General features: G+C 35.6%; 1 protein-coding gene across 3 annotated transcripts; it reads left to right on the forward strand.

Annotated features, from left to right (window-relative positions):
- LOC116257475 (15-cis-phytoene desaturase, chloroplastic/chromoplastic) lies at positions 1-25,370 on the forward strand. Of its 3 annotated transcripts, none has more exons than XM_031634259.2 (15): positions 1-242; positions 747-1,016; positions 1,652-1,784; positions 7,828-7,916; positions 10,876-10,933; positions 12,657-12,812; positions 14,025-14,173; positions 15,667-15,786; positions 18,319-18,532; positions 18,627-18,729; positions 19,042-19,089; positions 20,179-20,224; positions 20,387-20,574; positions 21,022-21,184; positions 25,059-25,370. In XM_031634259.2, exons 2-15 carry the CDS (start codon positions 801-803, stop codon positions 25,116-25,118), a joined length of 1,743 nt encoding a protein of 580 aa, XP_031490119.1. In that variant the 5' UTR covers positions 1-242; positions 747-800; the 3' UTR covers positions 25,119-25,370. The 3 variants fall into 3 exon arrangements, with proteins under 3 accessions (XP_031490119.1, XP_031490117.1, XP_031490118.1); XM_031634257.2 differs by having other exon boundaries at positions 2-302; XM_031634258.2 differs by having other exon boundaries at positions 2-200.

Consider the following 25,370-nt stretch of genomic DNA (forward strand, 5'->3'; position numbering starts at 1 on the left):
GCCCCTGCTTAATTTCCTAAAAAGCATCTGTTTGGCTCCTCTTTTTCGTCCCTCCTTTTTTATTTTACAAAACTGAAGCTCCACCAGTGTCACTTCTCTCTCTCTCCCACTCTCCCCCTTCGCCCCCCCCTCATATTTTTTTCCTTTTGAAATTTGTGATTGGTGGGGTTTCCTCCTTCTGTCTGGAGAAGACGAAAAGCGTAAGATTCTGGTGGCCACTTGTCGGGGTTCTCGAATTCTCAGTTATAATCTTCTGCACGGGCTTATTCCGCTATTTGGAAATTCAATTGGTTTCTGCCTGAGTGAGTTCGAGTTTTATAGTTTCGATGACTTTAGAATTTCTCTGAGGATCGTTGCATGAACCTTTTTATTCATTTTTTCTTTCTTTTCTTTCTCTTTATGGGTTGATAGCTCCGCTAGCTTCCAATGATTTTGCTTTTGTGCATGTCCTGGACTGTGTCGCCGTTTTCCAAATTGTCCTGCTTTTCTGGATTTTCTTACTCCGTCGAAGCATCCGTTCGTGCGTTCTTCCATCGGCTGATGCATATTCTTGTTCTGAATAGATGTGCCAAGATGGTGATATCGTAGGAAAACTACGTCGCTCTACCGTTTATATAGTTTCCTGTTTAAGCGGGGATTGAAGTGTGAATACACATTTTGAAGTGGTCTCCTTTTTAACTGATTATGACGAAAGCAGGAAAATCACATGCTTATTGTCTTTTTTGCTGATCATTTATTTGTTGTAGGTCTGACAAATTTGGTCGCTGATTGGGTTAAATCATCGTGGATTTCTTTGCAAGATGCATATAGTTGGTGCTGGTTCAGTGGCAAATGCGACCATAGTATCTGGGGCCGGAACATCCATGAGCCTATCCCCCACAAGGACGTCTACCTTTGTGATGCCTTTTAAACATGCACTAGCATCAGGAAACAGAAACGCAATGTTTCACCAGTTAAGAAGAAACGTTTCGAGTCCCACAAAGTGGAAACCACGGCAGGAACTTTGTCATCTTAAGGTAACTGGTGTTTCCAACTTCTTCATTTCTTTTGTGATGACTAGCTTTTGAACCTTACAGGTCACGAACTCCACACTTGAATATATATTGAATTCATTTGCTTATGTGATACTTGGAGTTGCTTTGATGTGCTCAGATGGTCTTGCTCGGTACCATACGAGTTAAAAATGGGAAACACTTAATTTCGTGACAATAAGCATTTTTTATTATTCAAAAATTCTTTCAAACCAAACACGTCCCCCATGGCACCAAAAACAAACACCACCCTGACCCTCCCACACCGCTCCCTACTTCCAATCTCTAATTTGGAGATGTTCTAGTTTCCTAATGGACTCTTGTTGTTGTTTGTTCCATCTCGTATTTGGTTGGAATCCCAGAAATAGTAACTGTATTTTATTAGTAAAATTATAATGTTCTTACCTAACGCCATATCTTGCTGTAAATCTGCAGGGTGCTCCTTTTTGTAAGCTTGCCAAAGTAGTTTGCATGGAAAGGTTTAGAGAAAATTAGGTTTACACCTATATGCTTTACTGGGCTTTTCTGATAAGTTATCTTTACATGCTGCAAGCATTATTGGTTGTTTTCCTTGAGTACTTGTTCTGTATGGTTCATGGTTGCTTTCTCTGATGTTGCAGGTCCTTTGTGTTGACTGTCCACGGCCAGAGCTTGATGGTACAGTCAGTTATATAGAAGCTGCTCAGTTATCATCATTATTTCTTTCTTCTCCACCACCAGAAAGACGTCTCAAAGTTGTTATTGCTGGAGCAGGTAAACAGGCTTGCATATTAGTCTTAGTATCTTGGCCTTATAGGAAAGCCAGAACCGTCAGCCTAGCTGCTTGGTTATCGGTTTTCTTTTCCGCATATGTAAAAACATATTTCCTATACATTTTCTTCATTTGGTACATTTCTGTCCTCGTATTATTTGTTGCTGTATTTCAAATACCATCCAATTTTCATTTCTTTTAGAAATTTATTGACAGCATATGAATCCATTGTCTTCTATTTACATACACCAACACTTTTGTCACAAATATATAAGTGCATACGTGCAAAATAATTGCCACCATAACTTTTTCAAGACATTGTTAAATGTATTATTTTTTTTCTGTTGTTCTTCAGATCGTCTCAAATGTTGACACTGCTAGAATATATATCAGTTATATATACATATATATTTCTACATGTTCTTTTGTATATATAGAAATGTCTTCTTCAGTAAAGGCAATGGACATCAACACCTTTGTCACACACCACAGTGGTATCTCAGCAACCACCCACACAACAATCATGCTAAGAGCTTCACAAGTTCTCACGATGCACAAAGACCACTCCAAGTGTGGTCAAGAGCTCAAAAATATTCAGGAAATGCTTGCTAGTGCTTTCAAGAAGCATAAAAAGAAATCATGGAAGTCTCCTATATTCACACATAGGACTCCAATGGCTAGAATTGCCATTGGCTAGCTCTTGCAAAAAGAGAAAATAAAAAATGAAACTACAAAACGAGACAATACCAAAAAGAAAAAATGTCTATATATATTATATTTGTATATCTACCTGTGTGTTTGTTTGTGTACCCATATACTGGTCTTATTCTCTCTACTTTTTGATTTCTGATTTTATTAACAAAACTCCTCTCCTCCTAGATTTTTGGCCTTTGGAAAATGTACTTGTCAATACTTTTCATACTAATGTGGAGTCTCCTAGAGATATTTAAACTTGAAATAGAAGTGAAAAAACATATTTTTGATAGTAGCTTAGAACTAAATTTGGAAGATTCAAGTTCTGTCTGTAAAAGATCTACACGGACTACTAGCCCTCCTCATTGATTTGCCACTTGTGAATCTTTTCTCCAAGAAATAGACCTTGTGATCTTGCTATCTACTCTCCATATGAGCCTAGCACCTACCATGAGTTTACAAACATTGAATTGAAACAATAAGGCTTCAACTTCTTGTTCTTGAGTGGTGGTAAATCTTTAAAGTTGAAACTAAAAGTGATGTATCTTTAAAAAGGTACAAGATTAATTGTTAAATTATCAAAAATATAAAATCGATTATGATGAACATTTTGTTCCCATATCTATATGACAACTGTGAGGGGTTTGACTTCTATTCCGCTATTAGAAAATCACCTTCGCCTCAAATGGATGCTAATTTTTTTTTTGAAATAGTGGTCTAAGTGAAGAGGTTTTGAATAATGTTTTACTGATATTACTGTTACGGCTGGTTTTTTGAGAGAGAAAAACCAATTCGATACTCATTAATCTGCCCTAATCTCTTGTTAAAAGAGAATTAGGGTGAAACTAACAAATTACAAAATAAGTCCAAGATTAAAACAATTATTAATAAAGAGTTGTTCCTAAAACTATTAAATATTCAAAACACCACCTAACATAAATGTTATTTAACACTCTCCCTCAAGTTGCAACATAATGTTAATCATGCTCAGCTTGTCACAACATCTAGAAAGCTCAGCAATAGGCAAAGCTTTAGTAAAGATATCAGCTGCTTGATCTTCTGAGGCTACATTTATGGTGGAAATGATTCCCCCTTGAACCATGTCACAGATGTAATGACAATCTACTTCAATGTGCTTCGTCCTCTCATGAAATACTGGTAGCCCGATTATAACAAAACATTTTCATAGGAATAAAAGTAGAAATGCTAAGGCTTTCAAGTAAGGATCTAAACTAAGTCATTTCGGCAGTAGTTTGAGGCTTTGAGCCATAGTGCCATACTTTGACTTCGCACTGGAGCTAAAAACAATATTTTGTTTCTTACTTCTCCAAGTTTTGAAATTTCCTCCCACAAACACAAAAAACTCCATGGTAGACTTCTTGTCATCAATTGAGCCAACATAATCTGCATCACTGTAAGCTTCAACATCGAGAGACGTACCTTTTTTTTGAAGAAAAGGCCTCTAACAGGGCAGGACTTTAAAATACTCGACAATCATCATAACGGCATCTCAATGTGTCCTTTGGTCTTTCCATGAATTGGCTTAGTTTTCCCACAACAAATCCATCATAACGGCATCTCAATGTGTCCTTTTTGGTCTTTCCATGAATTGGCTTAGTTTTCCCACAACAAATCTAATATCTAGCCGAGTCACAATCACATAAAGAAGCTCACCAACCAACTATTTGTAAGGTCATGAAGCTATCTCTTCGGAGTCATCATCATAATGTTGCCGTGGGTTCATAGGAAGAGTTGCAGGTTTGGCTCCTAACATCCCTATGTCCTGCAAAGATCAATAACATACTTCCTTTGAGATAACACCACACCTTCATTACTACGAGTGACTTCAATGCCAAGGAAATATCATAGCTGGCTAAGATCCTTGGTAACGAAGAGTCTTTGTAGAAATTCCTTTGTTAGTGCTACCTGCTGCTCACATTCACCTATCAAAACAATACCATCAACATGCACCACTAGCATGACTGTACTTCTAGATCATTTCTTGATGAACAATGAATGGTCTAGCTGAGACATCTTAAAGTTACATTCTAAGTTCTAACACAACTTTAGAGAATTTGTGAAACCAAGCACGGTGATTTTGTTTTAAGTCATGTATAACTTTCAACCTGCAGATCTTACCACACTTCCAATTATGTTCAAAGCCTGGAAGCTGCTGGATATAAATAGTTTCATCGAGATCCCGCATTTTTGACATCCAACTGATATAAGGGCTAATCATAATGCACAACAATTGACACAATAAGACGTATGGTCTCCAACCTGGCCACAGGAGAGAAAGTCTCAAAGAAATCGATGCCATGTTTGTGTATACCCTTTTGCTACAAGATGAGCTTTGTAGCGCTCCACTGAGTCATCAGACATATACTTTATGGTGAAGCTATATTTAGAGCCAACGACATTACAACCAGAAGGGGGATCAACCAAGTCCTATGTCCCCCATTGCAGCAGAGTCTCTATCTCATCCTGCATAGTTTGCCGCCACCTTGGGTCAAGTAATGCCTGCTGGTGACTAGAGGGAAAAAAGTGCATTGACAAGGCAAACACAAACTGCTGCAGGCTACCACCAACAGTATAAGTAGAAACAAACTTAGAGATGGGGTGAAGAGTACACTGTCGTTTACCTTTGCGTAAGACAATAGGTAAATCCAAAGATATTTCAAAAGCATTCTAAGGAGGAGGATTAGTGATGTCAGGTATATTTACATCCTAAGAAGCAACTATCTTCTAAATGTCTCAATTTTCCACAGTATGTACACTGAAATCGCCCTGTACCCCCTACACCATGACCTGAGCTTCTTCCCCTTGTGGCTTGTCCATGCCCTCCAAACACAACTAAGGCAGCAGTAGGATCCTCACTCTGGGGCTGAGAGAGAGAGACAGCCAGTCTACTGAGTCTATTATATGCCTCGACAAGATATAGAATCTATGCTCCAGTAAGCATCTGCACTTTAGCTACCTCAAACTTAGGTGACAAACCAGCCAAGAACTTTGCCACAATTGTCTGCTTGAAATGCATCTTGTGTTCATATTCTTCATTAGATTTAATTGCTCACAAATTTGGTGTGCGTTGGGGTTGGGGGAGTTGAATTAAATCATTCTCTTCCACTCACTTTACCAATGATAGGACCATCAATCTTTCATGAAGATGTAAGACACAATAGAAGATCTCTTTGTCATATACTTAAGTAGAATATCATGCAATTATGACTATAATTACAAAAATTGTTTGGTTGAGAAGTCTCCTCAAGCACTTGACATGCACATTGAAGAGTCTTCAAAGTTCTGTTATTATAACAAAACCGTAATATGTATTGCTAATGATCACATTTCATGGCAGGACCAAGTGAACAAAATACAACCTCAAACAAGTGGACACAGGCTTTTGCACAAGGCTTCTATGTGCAAAAAATCTCATACAATAAAAGAGCAGCTACAAGTCTCTTAGAGGTGCATGAATGTACTTAAGAATAAATAATTCTTGTACTAAGAGAAGCTTCACATGGCAGGATTCATCCCACTATATGTACACCAAACAAGGTTTGGGAGGCAGAAAATAAGTTTAAAATTTTAAATTAATTTTGTATCAATCTAACTTTTGGGAAACAATTTTTTTATTTGGAAAAATAGAAGCGGAATTTTCCTTTGTGGCTGTATATGATGATCCCATGAATTATTGACCTGTAAAGTATGCTCCAGTATCTTATTGTCACTAGACCTGATATTGCTCATCTTATGAAACAAGTATCACAATTTATGCATGAGTAACAAGCTGGACATATGGACTGTTAAAAGAATATTATGATACTTAAAGGGGACATTTCAGAGGGACTCTTGTATAGACTGCATGAGTTAGAAAAAGAAGGACATGACTTATTGCAGACGTGGAGAGGTCAACCTTGGGGTATTGCATTTTTTAGGAGAGACTTGGTATCTTGGATCAAAAGAAAAGTCTGCTGCTAAGCATCAAAGCAAAAATACAGATTTATCTGTGTGGCAAGTTGGCAACAACTGAAGTTACATGGCTTAGATTCTTTCTGGTTGAATTGGTGGAAGCTATATGCCCCTCTTACTATGTGATGATTAGAGTGCTAAATAGGTATTGTCTAACCCTGTAAACCGGTAAGCCTGTTTATTATAGCTGAACAAAGCACACTGAAATTATTCAGCATTTGATCATTAGAAAGCTGAAAACAAGGAGATTGGGCTCCATTCCATGTGGACTAAAAAGCTGGGTGCGGCTTTATTTGCCAAGAATTTATGAAGAATAGGTTTTAATTTTTGAAGGGCACCAAAGATGCAGAATTGAGCGTGGCTACCACACACCCCGTATTGTGAACTGTGACCTGTTGCAGCCCCCTTTATCCTTCCTTCTGCTGCCTTCTTCTATCTTGTGATGATGATTGGAATTGACAATTTGAAACTGAATTTCATTAAATTAAACAAGCTTCTAGAATCTAAACTTTTAAGATGCAAGGAGAGAAAACCTCAAAATACATACAGTGGAGAATAAAGGAGCTAGCTCAAACGCCATGTATTGGCTGAGCAAAGGAAAAAAGAGTCAGAAATGAAAGCAGAACAGAAAATATAGAATGAAAAATTAAAAATTCAAAAAAAGAAAAAATACACATATACATGTCTATAAAGTATGTAAAATGCATTCCAAAAAGGAAAAGTACACATATACATGTCTATAAAGTATGTAAATGCATAAGCATAATTGTGTGTGTGTATATATATATATATATATATATATATATATATATATATATATATATTCAGGATCCATATACATGTATGTTAAGATTACATATGTTAACAGATGCTTCAAGCACATTTAATGATCTTTTAAATTGGTAAAGACTATTATTGGGAACCGGTAGTTGGTTCATTACACTTTAAGCTACAGGAAGTGTAATGTCCCAACTATTAGGAGGTTTCATGTCATGAATTTCTGAGACACTTAAATCTCATTCTTGTAGACAAATAACCATATATTTGTCATTGACCATATAAGACTTTGAATCTGGTATTATCAGTGCTGCGGTTTAGGAAAATGAAACAGATGCCAAGTGTCGACCATTCTGCAATCAGAGTTAATTTTTTGAATTAGTCTGGATTTTATTTTAAGGAAATCATGAGTTACCTAGCATGCTAATTGTTGTCAAACTAAAAATTGTCTCGACAAATCACTAGACATCTAGTGCCCACTCCATGTTATGTATACCTATTTAATGTGTCAACATGACAACATGTCAATAATTTGTGCCATTGGCATCTGAAATAATCATGAGCATGAAATCTTTCTCTGATAAAGATTCCCTGTTTTGCCAGGCTTGGCTGGTTTATCAACTGCAAAATATCTTGCTGATGCAGGACATGAGCCTATACTGTTGGAGGCAAGGGATGTTTTAGGTGGAAAGGTTAGAAGTGATCAAAATATCTATGATGTTTTCCACCTATATTTTGATTGATTTAGTATCTCCTGTGTCGTAATGCTTTTGAAAATTGGAGAAGTTTATTTTCTAATTAATAAGCAGTGTTCATATTTAAGAACTTAAATACGGAGAATAAATCAGGTCATATTTTGGGTGTCTTAGTAAACCGGCAATACCACTAGGACCACAAGTTTGCTGGTTGGTTTACCAAAAGCAGTATGGTAGCAAGTTAACCAGGACGGTTTGTGCTTCCTAGCTATGTTGCATATGTAACAGTTGATGAACTCTCAGAACCTTAACAAGTTTAATGGGGAAATACTATAAATGTTGGGGTTATGTGAAAAAGGAAGTATTGTGAAAGAGGAAGTAAACTTTTTGAGTGCACATATGGATGCATTCTATGCAAAATCCCTAAATCTTGATTTCGAATGGACATCAGATACATAGATAAATGCTAACCATGGAAATGATAATTTTAATAGCAAATTAGCAGTTTATTAGCTGTGAAGTGGTGCTTTCTAAGTCCACCTCATTCCTACTTTCCTACTTTAAAGCTGGCCCCATTGTGCAGTTCAGGAGATCCCAGACTTGCTTTGTAGGAGGCTGCAATTTTCACATTGAAAAACCATGAACCGAGACACATTTTAGTGTAAAGCATGAATATATAAACTATAAAGTTATGAACATAAAATATTCTCAGAATCTTCAATATGTCACATATTCAAGTTCTTCCTACATGTGGTGTGTCACCATCCACTCCATTGAGGAACATGTGTCGTTCCATATCGGATCCTTGGTCTGAGTGTTCAACTTTATGTTGACACTTGACACCAACTGTTATGACCCAACCCAAAATTGGCTCTGTTGCTTTGTGCAACAAATCTCAACTCAGTCCATAGCTGGCTTAGTTCCACTTTCTAAGAAAATAAAAAACTAGGACACATGGTCGTGACACAAGTATATATGTACCTCAATATTTCTCAGAATCTTTAATACAAGACTTTTTTCAACTTTCAAGTTCTTGCCCACGCATTGGGTGTTACAGCACATATATACCTTATTTGCTTGCATACATATGTTGTTTTATCATTGATTCTTCTTTATGTTGTTGCCTGCTCAAACATCAAACTTAGGTGGACAAATGAATCAATAAAGCAACTCGTGTCATTTCATAGTGAAGAACAGAAATGCACATTTTGGTTTGATAAAAAATTGTCTTATGCTCTTTGTACTAGGTTATGTGAACTTGGGCCTGAATGGATATCAATCATTGCACCTTGGTTTTGACCATGTTCTTACTTCTTATGCCCAAGGCATTACCTTGTAACCAGAGTTACAAAAAACACGTTTTTTCAAAAAAAAGAAAGGCGAAACAAATGGAATAAATAGGTCAGCCGTTTAAAACTTTAAAAAAATGCTGTTTTTTTTTAAAGATGCCAAAACGAAAAAAAAACCCAAAAAAATTTTCCCGTTTTTCATTTTATTCATTTTTTACCCTTTTTAACACCAAATTGCTTGTTTTGTATTTTCTAATTTTATTTGTGCAAGTCTATTTATTTTTTGTTGTTTGTGTTATTAGTTTCTCACTTATAAAATTATTTTTCCCTATTTTTTAGTTTTTTTTTAATTACCCTGTTTTTCCCCTTTTGTTCAAGCTTGCCGTATTATACCCAAGAAAAACCTTGACATTTAAAACACGAGAAAATTTTTTGTGACTATGCTTGTGACATGGTAATAGGAGTGTCTAATGAAATGCAAAATTGTTTGGCTTTTACCCTGTTATAAAACAAAAGCAAAATTCAGAATTGTTTCTCTGCCATTTACTCCACTAAGAATAAGAGCAAATGGAAGAGATTTCAAGAGACTCCCTTACCAAGGCACTAATGTGCTTGACAGGTTGAACAATTCTTGGGACAGCAACCCAGGGCCACCACAACAATTATCAAGTTCCTTCGGTCCATGGCTCTGATATCATGTGAAAAATCTCAAAAAATGAGGTCCAAAGGTCAAGCGTTGAACCACAGATAAGACTTGAGAACTAGTCGCCAAGAACCAGCACAAGGAGAACTAAAAACAATTGATTCGAGCCACAAGATAAAATAATAGTTTATGCATCACGTAGGTCTCAAACTTGCTATTTTAGTCTTGTGAATAGTTTATTCATCACATAGGAGTAAACGTTCACAAAATAGCACTAAAACTTGCTTATTTTAGTCTTCTATAATTTATTTCTGTAGAAAAATATGTAGGAGGCATTTCCCATGTTTGATTTGGAAATATAAAAATGGAATTTTCCTTTCTGGCCTGTCAGCTTCACAAGCAAAGCCATATCCGTTCCCAGATAGCCAACCTATGTTTGGAACTTGGAAGGCTCGTGTAAGTCCTTCCTCCATCACTGTGCTTCTGCCATCACCTTTGTTCTACACCTGCATGTAAACCTAAACATAGTCCTTGTGCATTTACACTCATGTGTGTCTGGTTGTCTAAGGTCCCTGTTTCAGTTAAATGTTAGCCGTAACTGCAAATCATCCATCATAAGCATGAAACCTTATGCAGGCAACATGAAGAAGTATAATAAGCATCACATAGTGAATGCTGCATTAGATTAATCTATGTTAGGCTGCAATTCTATATGCTTTTATTAAATTAAACATCAGTCCTTGTTGGTGTTAGACGACTCACAAATGGCCCTTTGTAGTACAAGCAATTAGGTGTGAAAACATCATTGAATGATTGAAATTGCCACATGGTAACAATATGGATTTCAATTTGAATCTACACCTGCGTGGCTTATTCATGCCGCTGATTTATGCAAACAAAAATTGTGGGGGAGGTTGACCCTCTTCTACCAAGTGGAAATTTGTCTCCCTAGTCTCCATGTTTTGGTGTTTGTTCTTATTTCTGATGAATATCTCATACTATGTTTGGTTATTTTCTTGTAAAGGTTGCTGCATGGAAAGATAGTGATGGAGATTGGTATGAAACTGGCCTACATATATTCTGTAAGCTTCTAACTGTGATTTTGTTGGCATTGAACTACATGAGATTTAATGTACAACAAGATCTCGTATATCTGCTTGTGTCAGCTGTTATAAGCAAAGTCCTTTAAGCTGGAACAGAATTTCTGAAATTGCAATTTCTTGCCAAGCACTCAAAAAGAATAATGATGCATGTCATTGTAGTAATACTAAGGCAAGCCTGAGTCCCTTGCTGTGGAAAAGAAGAAAATGAACACTTGAAGGATGCCAATAGATGATCAGAAAGCTTGTTGCGACGTTTGACTGAGTTCATCAAGTTGATAATATTTGTAGACATGGAAAGCAGAAATTAAGTCTGTCTGCAGAGCTTAAGCATGACTATTATGCTTAAAACAGTTGTAAATGAAAGAAAGAAAACGTTTCCTAAAAGAACCATGTAACTCCGGAGTGGGTGCTGGCACTAGTGCAACGCTTTTCAAGAAATCTTGGACACAAGTATGATGGGGGTGTATATATGTGTATTTCTGTATATTTTAGTATTTAAAAGACTATGCAGCCCTAGGCAAGTGACGTTCTAGAGGGCTTGGGTGTTCCCAAAAAAATTGAGGGAACGTACTACCATGAACTACGTTACTAAACAATATTGAGGTTAAAGTAAACATATCGGAGCACAATAATTAATATTGAAAGGTTAAAAATATAGGAGTGCATGATGTTTAACACTATACGTAACAAAAGCTCTAAAGTAATACATTAAGTGTATGATTATACAAAGCAAATTCTTAAGACAATAATATTTAAGTTAATCAAGACATGAGGGACTTTGAATCCAGAATAAATCTTGAGCGTTGGCTAGGTTCTTCTTGTTGAACACGAGACCTTTCTAGAAATATCTTCATCCATTTACCTAGTGATGCATTTCTGCCATTAACATTAGAATTGGGAACTGCTTGTGGCAGTGCATCATCTTGATCTTCAGTATTAAGGGACAGTATACAGTAATGCATGATCTTGTTTTTTAGTATCAGAGAATGTTTCAATAGTACATCATCTTGATGTCCTATGCTAGGGACAATCTCTGATAAAGGTGGATTTTCCCAATCTCATCTTTCAACTCTATTTTTCCCATTCATTGTGAAATCTGATAATAAGAGTAACGAACAAGAATATATTATACAGAAATAAAAAAAATACTCATAAATCAGTTATAAGTTAGTGGCAAATTCACACGTATACACTTACACAATCGTGTTAAACTTCTTCACAATTGTAACATAGGGTTATTACAGTTGTAAAGTTTTAACAGAAAAATGTACAAAAGGTTGTAGATTATAAGAAGAAAACAGTCTCAAGTCTAATGATAAAACGAGGACAAAGATATGAAGAACGATATGTAACCTGTGTGATTCTTTAAGAGAGGGACGGCTGAGAAAGACCATGGTATCGCATATCAGTTTATGTCATGTAGAGTATGCAGGGTACAAGTCATTCTTTAAGAGAGGGATGTTTCCCTTTTACAAATAACAGTTTAGCTAGGAATTTTGACTTTTCACAGGCTTTTCTAGCATATGAACTAAGATTTGGAAGACTTTGATGCCATACTATCACAAAAACATAGATGTATGATGCCTTGATACTTCTTGTCATCATATTTTCTGTCTATGGATGCTTGTATAATTTATTATGAAAATTTTTGTGTTCTTGTACTGATGCATGTGTCTTTTTGCATGGTTGTAACCTCCTCCAGTTGGGGCATATCCAAATATCCAAAATTTGTTCAATGAGCTTGGCATAAATGATCGACTACAATGGAAAGAACACTCAATGATTTTTGCGATGCCAAATAAACCTGGACAGTTTAGTCGTTTTGATTTTCCTGAAGTTCTTCCTGCTCCATTAAATGGTAAGTTTTTGAACCAATCTCAAAAGGAAAGAATGCTTGCTTGACTTTTGCAATGCCAAATAAACTGGGAGAGTTCAGTTGTTTTAATATTCCTGAAGTTCTTCCTGCTCTATTAAATAATAAGTTGTTATGAAGCAATCTCAAAGGAATGAATGCTTGCTTATGAAAGTTCCTTCTTAGTAGCCTGCACATATGTGCCACTCATTTATAAGTTCTTACCAGTTGAATTGAAATGTTCTTACATGTTGATGATTTGCTGTTAGTCTATTGTAGTGTATAACCTGCATTGTCAACAAGCTGTACAATCTTTGACTCTTTCTCTTTGATTTTGGATGTCAATGATGCATGCCACATTGTCTGCTCTTGGTTAATTTATCAGCCTCCGTTAAATTGCTGACTACATGTAGTAGCATCTTCCTCCATTGATTTGGCCATTGATTCTTTCCACAGAACCCCCACCTCCACCCCCACCCTCTTCTTTGAAGCATTTCATCAAGTTATACTTTGTAATATCTGTCTGTTTCATTCTGTAAAGTTGGCAGAAAAACATGGCTATAGTTGACAAATGAAATGATAGAAGAAATAAGGTTTAAGTATGTAAGTTGCTCACTGTTTAGAAATAAGTAGAGAAGAAAATGCCAGTGTAACTAGGTGTTTAGAAGCACATACAGGGGACATGGTGTAACTTTATTGCTGTGTGTATATGTGTGCATGTATCTAACAAAAGAGAGAGAGAGCCATTTCAAATGGTCACATCTGTAAGTGTTTTTGATTTTTCGTAAGATGTGGATGCGTTCGTAATTCTTCTCTACTAGAGCACATCCTGAGGACCATAATATTTACAAATGGGTGATGTAGTTTTTGTCATTTCATCTGCAATACCTTATTGAGGCATTTTTGGTTGATCATTTCATGTACCAATTCAAAATTGTCAATACTTCTGTTTTACCTTTTAATTCGGGTTTTTGGTTGATCATTTCATGTACCAATGCAAAATTGTCAATACTTCTGTTTTACCTTTTAATTCGGAGCCTGAAGTCATATTTTATTTTTGCATGCAATGTGCTTCTTTGATGTTGAGAGTTCTGACTTACCTTGTACTATGATGTGATTGATGTCCTACTGGTTGTCCTACTTGGTTGCACGATATGCTTACATGTTTGGTACTTTATTTTAGCATTTCTGTTTTCACTTCATGAGTACTATTTGCAGGGATCTGGGCCATCCTAAGGAATAATGAGATGCTAACTTGGCCCGAAAAAATTCGTTTTGCAATTGGACTTCTTCCAGCAATGCTTGGAGGCCAAGAATATGTTGAAGCTCAGGATGGCTTGACTGTGAAGGAATGGATGAAAAGGCAGGCATGAGTAAAGATTGCTATGGTTCCTTGCTTTTGCTTTTTAATTGGGACTTCAATCTTTGTTGTAGTTGCTGATGGCAGTGAAAGAGTATAAAATTAAACTTGGCTGTGAAAGTGGGAAAGTTGAATTGCATGGCCATCCCATTCCATCTAGTTGTTCCATATGCACAAATTCTTATGGAGGAACCATTTTCTAATAAGTTGGCTTTAAAGTCTTTTGCACTTCCATCAGGATTACATTTTGTTTTATAAGGCCATCTTGGGCCAACCATTTATCTAAAGGTCTCTTAACAATTTCTCATGTTTGGTATTTGTAGAGGGTTGCCATTTCTTCATTCAATGCTTCTACCCAGTTTCTAGACTGGCTAACATGAAAGTAACATTTAAGTTCCTCTTGAGAGCCAGTAGCTGCAAGGAAAATCTAATGATCCTCTTAAAAATTTCCACAGTTGACCTTTCTCTCTAAGGATGATGTCCATGAGTTGGCCTTCTGAAAACTATGGGATTTTTACTTGTGTAAACCAATTTTTCAATCCCATCATATATTCATGTCCTTCTATGCATCTATTTGTTTTCTGATCCTGCAATGCTTTCTAGTTCCTAAATCGCTGGCGCTTAGGTGATGTACTGCCTTGAATAATACCATGAATAGGGGTATCCATGGCAGGCTTATCTTTGTTTTCAGTCAATGTTAAACTTTAAGGGTATGCTGATTTTCGATTTGACACATGATTTCTACCTGTTAAATACAATATCTGCCACTTTAATTTGAAAAGGTTTCTTTTGTGAGCATTATGCAGCTAATTCATCACCTGGAGCATATTTGCTTCAAAATATTTCTCTATTTCACTATACTTTGTATTAAAATGTTTGCAGCAAAGATACTTTATCGTACAGACTGGATCAGTTCATCTCTATATGTATATTTTCAATAAAAATCAATACATGTGTGTGATTAGAAATATATTTTATGATCTCCTGATATCGTCCAGCAATTGATTTTATCTCAAGTGCAGACTGGATCAATTAATCTCTATTTGTCTATTTCTGATAAAACTTAATACGTAAGTATGATTAGAAATATATTTTGTGATCTCCTGATATTGTCCAACAATTGATTTCATCTTATCTGTCTTGCCAAAAACTTCAGGCACAAGGTTGGATTAAATTCAATGACCTATTCAACGTTTTATTTATTTTTGCTTGCTCATTGAAATTCAACTATTTGCTCATTGAGATTGCTTCCCCTGAGGTCCACAGCATATGAAATAGGTCCTTATTGCAGTGAGGTTGATTTCATTTCATTCAATGTCGCATTTGTAGCAAAAGCAAGAGTTTTTCTGTTGGCAAGACAGCTGTATACCAAACATGATGAATGCATTTTCACTTGCTACTTGATATTGAGTTTCTATTTGTCTTGATATGTATGTCCATGATGTTATGTACCTTATTTCTTATTCTTTGCTTATGGTTATTCTGGAAACTGAATTGTAGGGTGTTCCTGATCGAGTAAATGATGAAGTCTTTATTGCAATGTCCAAGGCTTTGAACTTCATAAATCCAGATGAGTTGTCAATGCAATGTATTTTGATTGCACTGAATCGGTTTCTTCAGGTAACTGAATTCTTCATAGAATTCTTTATGAGCACACACAGCTATTCTCTCTCTCTCTCTCTGTGTGTGTGTGTATATATATATTCAAACCATATGAGATGATGTTATAACATATATATGAAAAACTAGACGATGATACCTAAAATTTACAGAATTTCTCTACATCTTTTACAATTCTGACACTGTAGATGTGCATATCACAATCCATTTGGTAAAATAAGAACTTGAATCATATTTTTTTAATTGAGAAAATGTGCACATTTGAATGTGCTTACCAAAATTTATAGTAATCGATCCATTGTTAACATTAGTGAGTCGGTGGCAGAGTCATTGACGAACCATGACAATTGCCTTGATGGATTTACCGATCACAATGTTTTCAAAACATTGTTTTATCTGTTCAGTGATAATGAATTGCGTTGTAAAGGTTGTGATTCATCATATTACAATGCTTAGTGAAAAAGGGCGTGTAAGAGAGAGAGAGAGAGCGAGTCAGAGAGAGAGAGAGAGAGATAGAGTATATGTGTTAGTGGGCATTGATTCACGAAACAATTTTAACAGTGTGCAACTTAAAAATAAATTATTATGTTAAATAATATTGAAATCGCTATGGGAACATTAATCCTTTACAATATAAGGTATAAAAAAATATGTATACATATGGACACTTAACTGTTACACATATTTTGGTAATAATCTTAACAATTTGGCAATAGATAAAATTATTAATTTTAAAATCTGTTTGCCACCAATAAAAAGGTAATAATCTTTTTAATTCCATTGCATGTTCTAAATGTGAGCCTTGTTAGTTTTTGTTGGTAAGTTTCAAATGTAAAATTAAATGACTTTCAATTTTTAAGATAACTATATTTTCTGTCATAACACAACTTTTACTAATATGTTGTTTATTTGTTTATAAGATAAAAACTAAAAATCACTCTTAAGAGATACGAGGCCAGACTTTGGCTAATGGGTCTTCTGACATTGTCAAGGATATAAGGTAGAGAATAATCAAGCATTTGTACCCATTGCTGTGGACTATGTGAGAACCTTGATTGCCATTGCATCAATTAAAAATAGCCCATATTTCAAATGGATGTGAAAAATGCATTTTTGAATGGTGACTTGACTCAAGAAGTCTATATAGATGCTCCTAGGTTTTGATATCCCCATTGGAAGGTTCTTCATTTGAAAAAGACACTATATGGTGTATGACAAGCTTCCAGAGTCTGGTTGGATACATTTAGTATAGTTGTGTTTGAACAATTTGAACAAAAAATTATATCTTCCTGTTCTCATACTGCTTTCTTTTGTTAAAATCACTCATGTTATTTTATTATTCTATGTTGATCATATGATAATTGTCGGAAGTGGTATAGATGAAATGAATAAAACCAAAACCTTTCTAAGAAAGAAATTTGAAATGTCTGACTTGGATTATCTTACATACTTTCTTGGAACCGAAAGTTGGCTATTCCTCTAGAGGATTCTTTCTGTACATTGAATTTAGAATATATATTATCATAAGGTCTAGCGTTGCAGGTGATAAGAAAGTAGATACTCCTGAAAGTCTTGGAGTAAGGATGAAAATTAATGATGCAGCTATCAACTAGTTGTTAGGGATTTATCATATTTGATGATTACTGACCCGATATAGCTCATGCTGTTCATGTTGCTAGCAAGTTTCAATGTTCTCTAACCTCAGTCCACATGGGAGTAGTGCTGAGGATTGCTGGATATATCAAAAGCACTACAAACCAGAGAGTTGTTTATCATTCTCATTGCCATTGAAATTTATTGCATGCACTGCTGCTGATTGAGTTGGAAACCCATATAATGGACATTCTACAGCATGTTTTTATGTGTTTTTAGGTAATTATCTAGTATCTTGGAAATGAAAGAAACAAAAAGTTCTCCTTATCATCTGCTGAAGCTCAGTGCCATGCCTTGGAAACCACAACTGTGAAGATTGTTTGGGTGAAGATTGAAGAGTCTTCTGAATGACATGGGCATTCATCTTTAAGAACCAACCAATCCTTGTTGAGACAACAAAATGCAATTTATCATGATACATTTGACAAGCAAAACATGACATATGGAAACGAGTTGCCATCATTGTTGCAAAAAATTTCACTAACAGACCATTGAGTTGCCGTTCATTTCTTCAGAGTTTCGACTAGTAGATTTTCTCACCAGTCACCAAAGGCACTTGCATCACCAACTTTTTGTTTCTTATATATATATATATATATATATATATATATATATATATATATATATATATATATATATATATATATATATATATATATATATATATATATATATATATATATATATATATATATATATATATTGCATGTGAGTCATATTGTATTTTTCTTTCTTGTACATTTATGTTTTTATATATGGCATGTATATGTGTGCGCGTGTGTTTCTGTCAAATGTCTATTGTCACATTGGAAGCTATTCAATTTTTATGGATTAAAGAAAATGATGAATAAAAGGGATATGAATGTACTTCTTTGACAGGAAAAACATGGATCGAAGATGGCATTTTTAGATGGTAATCCTCCTGAGAGGTTGTGTAAGCCAATTGCAGATCATATTCTTCAACAGGGTGGCCAAGTACAGATTAATTCACGACTGCAAAAGGTTGAGCTTAACAGTGATGGTACTGTGAAGCATTTTGTACTTAGCAATGGAAATGTTGTCGAAGGAGATGCCTATGTAATTGCAACTCCAGGTGCAAATTGTATTTCAATTGCTCACTTGGTTATTTTGTCGTCTTCTTTTAATCTTTAAAATAATGGTGTTACTGATTGTATTTGCCTACTCAGTTGACATTTTGAAGCGTCTCCTACCCCATGAATGGAAAGAGATAACTTACTTCAAGAAGCTGGAAAAGTTGGTAGGAGTACCTGTGATTAATGTTCATATATGGTCAGTACTTTTCCCTTGCTCATATGGAACATTCGTAATGATCTGTTGTTGCTATTTAGTGAAAGTGTAGGCAGCAGCTAGGAGATGGACCCCAAGAGTGGTCTAGTGAGGTCCTTGTCTCCTGGCCGAAATGAGTTGACCACTGCCTTGTGCAACCTTTGACTATGTTCACCTATAACTATGTGTCATGTTATCTAACAATGAGATAGTTTCGTGCAGTTTTCCACTTTTCCTTGTTTGCCATGATAAATAGTGTATCTCATTTTGTTCCCGTACCCTGACGGCCTGACCACATTAGCATTTTGGTTGCAGGTTCGACAGAAAATTAAGGAATACTTACAATCATCTTATGTTCAGCAGGTTCTGTTGCTATTTTCTCTCTGAGTTACTATATTACCACTGTAATATGTTCTCTTTCGATTGGTGTTAAAGTGGCATGAAACAGCTTCTCATTTTCGAAAGGCAAAGAAAAATTCTACATGTATCCATAATTGGTCCTACTAAATCTATTTACTCTATCTATGAGTCTAACCCTATTCGTTATTCCATGAACTCCCGAAAATAAAACGAGATTCATAAAAATTCAAGATCTAATCAGTTTAATTAATTCATGGATCAAATATTTGGTGTGTTTGGTCCAGAAATTACTTCCATCTGAAGACCTTACTTGCTCAGTTTCGTTCCGAGACGAGTCCCTAAGTCGGTTATGTATCTTACTTGCATGTGTCATTTTATGGCATTATCATAATGACATCCAACTCTGCCGTGTCAGCTTATTCTTCATCAAGCTACTTGATTGATGTTTACCTTCCCAATTGGGAGACAGTTCCTGTTACCCTGGAACAGTGGAGGGAGAAGTTGGTTCTTTTGATGAACAGGAAGAGCAGTGGTAAGGGGATGGGAAAAGAAAATCCTCTGAAAATTAAAACTGGGGTTCCAATGTTTCTCCATGCCCAACAAGAGACACCAGCATTGGCATGTTTTACTACCAACCTGACAGTGAGCATAACCTGAGTCTTGTTAAGAACTGGACACTATTCTTAACATGGTTTATTTGGGTTTGTTTAATGACTTAAGTTTGTGTCACAAATTAAGGTTCCTGGGAAACTATATTTAGGCGTTTAGGTAGAGTAGGGAGAGTAAGAAAGACCTGGGATTTTATAATATTTTTCTTTCTGCCGTGCATCCACAAGTTGTTTATCAGAAAGATGAATTCGTATTGCTGTTCTTGTTTTCTATGCCTCATTAATGAGGTTTTATGTTCTGGTTGAAACATCTAAACCCAATGTTTATGCTCTTTAGCTTACTTTGCTATGTAAAACTGTTTTTTCTCTTGAAAATTATTGGTTTACCACTTTTATTGAAGTTTGTGTCTGTGGTTCTAGCATGTGACAATGCTGAGGAGCAAGGGCTTGTTTCTCTGATATCAATTTCTATGTTTACTTGCAGAAGTCCTCTTCTAAGTGTTTATGCAGATATGTCTGTAACTTGCAAGGTACAAAAACAATTTATGGTACCAAGTCAATAATTTATTTTTGTCCTGATGAATCTTTTTTGCAAAAGTTGCGAAAAAGTGTTGTTTTTCGGATACAACTTTTTAAATGTACATCCATATTGCTAATGTCTTCTCTTGCTTACCTATTCATATCCTATGCAGGAGTATTATGATCCAGATAGGTCCATGTTGGAGCTAGTTTTTGCACCTGCAGAGGAATGGATTTCACGCAGTGATGCTGATATTATTGAAGCCACTATGAAGGAGCTTTCAAAGCTCTTCCCTGATGAAATTGCTGCTGATCAGAGTAAAGCAAAGATCTTGAAGTATCATGTTGTCAAAACTCCAAGGTTAGCTTGTAGAGATGAAACCTTCAGGACTATAAAGCAGCTGAATCTCATTTGTTACTAGTCAGCTGAACCAGGAGACCACATGAGTTTTGGAACCGCTGCAATCTAGTCTCTGTCCAAACTCTGTAACTTCAAACACAAAATAGCATACCAGCAGCTCTAGCTCAGTATCTTTTGTAGCTTATGGATTTAATGTTCTATGGATCTCACATGGCATGGCCAAATTGAAAACTAATTGCAGGCCTTAACCGGGATTTACTAGATCAGTTAGTTCCAGGGTGGTTGGTGCTCTTGATATGCTAATCTTAAATGTAGAATGTATTCTCTAAAATATACAAAATCTTTTAGGCAAACTCAGATGGTTCAACATTTCATCCTTTTCTTCTTTCTTTGCTAAGGTATTTTTTCTTCTTCTTAATTTTATCTGCACGATATGTTGTGTTTCAGGTCTGTTTACAAAACGGTGCCTGATTGTGAGCCATGCCGACCATTACAAAGGTCTCCTGTCAAAGGATTTTATCTAGCTGGAGACTTCACCAAGCAGAAGTATTTAGCATCAATGGAGGGCGCTGTTCTGTCTGGAAAACTTTGTGCACAGGCTATTCTGCAGGTAAACATCTAGACTATGTCAAATGGCTGCGAGATTCAGGTGGGTTTTTTGGGAAAGAACTTGGGTGTGGGTTTAGGTAGTGTGTCTTCGTGTGTGTGTGTGCGTGTGTATATATATATATATATATATATTCCTGACAACTACTATCCAAACAGCTCTCTGTAGACTCAGTTCTTAGGATTGGTAGAAGTCAATTGCATATACACAACAAAAGATGAAAGTTGAAACTGTAGTTCAGGGTCCACTAATCAATAAACTGCAAAATTACAAAACTTAGGCGAGCATAAATTATTGAACCAGCCATGAGCTAACTTATCACAGTCACAACGTCACAGAAATTCACAAATAGATAAGCAACTAAACAATGAAAGCAATGCAAGCGAGATCACTGTTTATTAGGTTACTAGTAACTCAAGAAAGGGCAAAGTAAAAATATAGGAATGGAACATGCATCCTTTTCAAAGGCGGTGTGGTTTTTTGAAGATAATCAGGTGATGAGGTTCTAAGTTGTTGTTGTGTCGTTATTCCGTGATTTCAATGCCTCACCAATCACCATCATCATTGCTAAATTCTTCAAGAGAAGGAATGATTAGATCAACTAAACCCATGTCAGAACTCATGCTTCCTTCAAAAACTTTTCCTGGTTTTCATCCCAAAATTTGGATACTTCACAATTGTGAGTGAGCAATTAAAACATGAAAAGTTGAAAGTATTGGCTATGGTTACATGATACATGCAATGTAGACAAGAATATAAGGAACTAATGAAAAATGAATAAAATTGTTAGGTTGATAGTGAACTAATGAAATATAGTACTTTTATTCCTTGTTTGTTCATGGAAGTGTTTACAAATCAAATCAGAATGCACAAAAACTTGATCCTCTGCATGTTCACTAGTGATGTTGTCCCTTATCTATTTGAGAATATGTGCTTCAATTTTTTTTATAACAAGATGAGGTTGTTGGCTGGGATAATAATATTATTGCAGTTGTTTGGAGCTTTGTATTTTTGGTCCATAGGATACCCACCAGTAGAAAGGATTTTGTTTCATCTTCATCTTACCTTGCTAATGTTGCATCTAAGCTTTCAAAATTTTCAGTGCAAATGTTTCCTACTCAGAGCAGTCTTATTTTCTCAAGGAAGGATCTAATAATGTTTTTCCGAGCATATTAACTTATTTTTTGATATTTCATAATCTTAATTTGGATGGAGATGACCAAGGGCTTGTGATAAGCCATCTTTTGGATAGTATATTAAATTATCAATGAATGAGCCACACAATTCAAGGGACAGATGCTGTTGCTCCAATATCTTACTAAGATTAACTATATACGATTCAAATTTCTCATGCTTGAAAACTGCAGCTTGAACTTGTTTTATATTACATAAACTTTATAAAGCATAGCCTCATCTTATCAACTTGCCTTAACATGTCCTAAATTGACCTTGTGGACACCGAAAAAGTATGAAATTTTATTTCATAGTGAAATAATTCATAACGATGTTTTTAGTAGCTTGAGATTTTATCTCATCTTATTCATGATAGAAACAATGTTGTAAAATGCATAATGTAGCCTGTGTTAGTCAGACCCATAGTTACATAATAGTGTATACTGTGTAATGTAACACAAAAACTCACAAATTCAAAATTTGTGGTAAAAGACCACAAGAAATGAGAAATCATAAAGCATATAAAAAATAGGAAAAAAAAGGACAAATATCTGCATTAGACAAATAAATTACACAAAATCACAAAATAAAAAGTTATACTGCCTACCACATGCATTTATTAGAAATAATTAAATTGACCACTTAAATTACTTTTGATGCTAGGGTTCTCTAATAAATAAGTTCTGCTGTGGACTTACTCTTTGGATCCTAAGAACTGATCTTCAACAGGGTACAACACCCAAATTTCTTCAGTAAAGAGACAAAACCATGCACCAAGGCACAAATCCAAGCTGATAACAAAGCAAGAAGCAACTTAAAGAGAGTTCTAAGGCCGCACACTCTGCTGCCAACAGCAGCAACAAACTTACGAAACAGGCATTAAGGCCTAACCAATAAACAGGCACTAAGACCTAACCAAGAAGAACACACCGGCAAAGGGGCACCAGAGTCCAACAAGAGTCTTACGAGTGGATGAAGAAAAAGCTTTATTAAGAAAAGAATAAGGGCTGTAAAACAGCCTCCACTAAGAATATGTTACAAGAGGTTTAAGTAAGACAGTGGAGCTGTTGGAAGACTGAACGGCTAGAATTGCAGCCGCAGGGGACTCCAACATCTTTCAGAAAAAAATAGAGGATGAAAACAAAAGAAATACACAAGCAAAAAATACAAAAAGTCCTATATACAAAATTATCATATTCAATATAGCTATGTATATAATCCTGAAAGATATATGTGTACTTAGTACTTACATATCAGCCCTCACTTTTTTTTTTCTCTTACTTTGAATGTGTAAGAATGTCTTTCTTAACAAACTTAATGTTCAACTTTAAGGAATTTTTACAACTTTAATTCCAAAAAGAAAGGATGTATTGGAAGACCAGGATGTGAATTGTGAAAAAACAACAGTTTGTTGCCAGATATGTAGCAGCTTCTCCAACGGCCAATTCTTAATATGAGAACACTGCTAGAAACAATGAGAAAAGAAGGGATTGAACTAAGAAATGAGTGAGCATATACTGAATAGAATAACTTTGGAAAAGAAGGGAGACATATTTCGTTGTCTATTTCTTAAATTTTGACGTCCAGAGTTGTTCAGCATAAGGAAAAAAGGTGAGAGAGATATAAGGAGCTGCTTTAGCAGCAAGATGGCAACCTTAATCTGTTAGGTGTCCCTAGTCTCTTTCAATAAACACAATCAATGATGGACTAATATATACATATCTAATACAAAAAATGACAGGACTGCCACAACAGTACCTCATGCAGGATATACAGGGATTAGGGGTCGGACCTGGCCCAAATCCAAATACAGCAGAATAAATAAAGGAACGTATCTTATCATCCACCTCAAGCTGTACATGTTTTTGGACTATCCTTTAAGCATCAAAGGCCTGTCTGTATAATGATCAAATTAAGGAGAAAAAAGATTTAGCATCTTCTACCCTTTGATAACAAATTATCATGCATGCACTTTAGGATATCCTGACCAGGGCCATATAAATATGTTTGCATCTGTTGTGGATTAAATTGGACCATTGTAATTCCTTCATTGGCCCATATGCTTGATATAAAAATGAAATATTACCAGTAAACACTAAACAAATACTATGCTAAAGGGTGAAACATACTTGGTGGTGGATGCTTCATAGATCTATCATGATCAGAATTAAGGAGAATAAGCTTTAGCATCTGTAATACTTTCAGACAAACACACCATGCACACGCTCAGGATATTGGCCAGGACCATAAATTAATCTGTTATAGATTAAATTGGACCACTATAATTCGTTTAGTGGTCCATATGCTTCCTGTGAAAATGAAATATTACCAGTCTTCCGGAAACTAACATATTTGATAAAATAATATCTAATGCCAATGCATCAGCACTGGTGTCTTAATCAGAGCATTTCAGATGCTTCTATGTGATGTTTTTTCTTTCATATATGGTCCACTTGTTTCTTTTAGGTCCCATTCTGAGCCGACCAGAAAATTTGATGTTTCAAGTTGTGTAAGTTGGCAAAATGATACTCCGTCTTTGTTAAGTAAAATTTACAGAATTTTGCTAATAAAAGTGCAGCAAGTCATGACTCCAATTTCTGAACATTCTTATATTTACAATTTGTACTGAGTACATATGAAGCTATAAATTTGATACTTTCAATGGTAGCCTTCCAAGCTAATTAGTGAAGAAACCATCATGCAGGATTACAACCTTTTGGTTGCTCAGGCAAAACAGAGATTCCAGCCAACAGCAGTTGTATAACCAGGCTCTCTCTCTCTCTCTCTCTCTCTCTCTCTCTGTGTGTGTGTGTGTGTTGTATGATTTTTCATGTGTAGTTAATTTAATATACTTTCTTGTGCTTATACCAACTTGTTTCCTCGGCTTCATAAGCTTATTTTATTGCAAGCAGGCTAGAAGCCTGGGTTCCTAGTGCCCTTGTATTCTGAATACTTGAAATCTATATATTCTGGATGCAACTGAAATAAGCAATTTCAAAGTTCTCATGGGAACCAA

This window comes from Nymphaea colorata, chromosome 7, assembly GCF_008831285.2.
Source record: "Nymphaea colorata isolate Beijing-Zhang1983 chromosome 7, ASM883128v2, whole genome shotgun sequence".
Lineage (NCBI taxonomy): Eukaryota > Viridiplantae > Streptophyta > Magnoliopsida > Nymphaeales > Nymphaeaceae > Nymphaea > Nymphaea colorata.

Coding starts and splice junctions, on each gene's coding strand:
- LOC116257475 (XM_031634259.2), top strand. CDS start 801: ATGCATATAGTTGGTGCTGGTTCAGTGGCAAATGCGACCATAGTATCT. Junction 12,813..14,024: donor TCTTCCTGCTCCATTAAATG/GTAAGTTTTTGA, acceptor TACTATTTGCAG/GGATCTGGGCCATCCTAAGG. Junction 21,185..25,058: donor GTGCACAGGCTATTCTGCAG/GTAAACATCTAG, acceptor ACCATCATGCAG/GATTACAACCTTTTGGTTGC.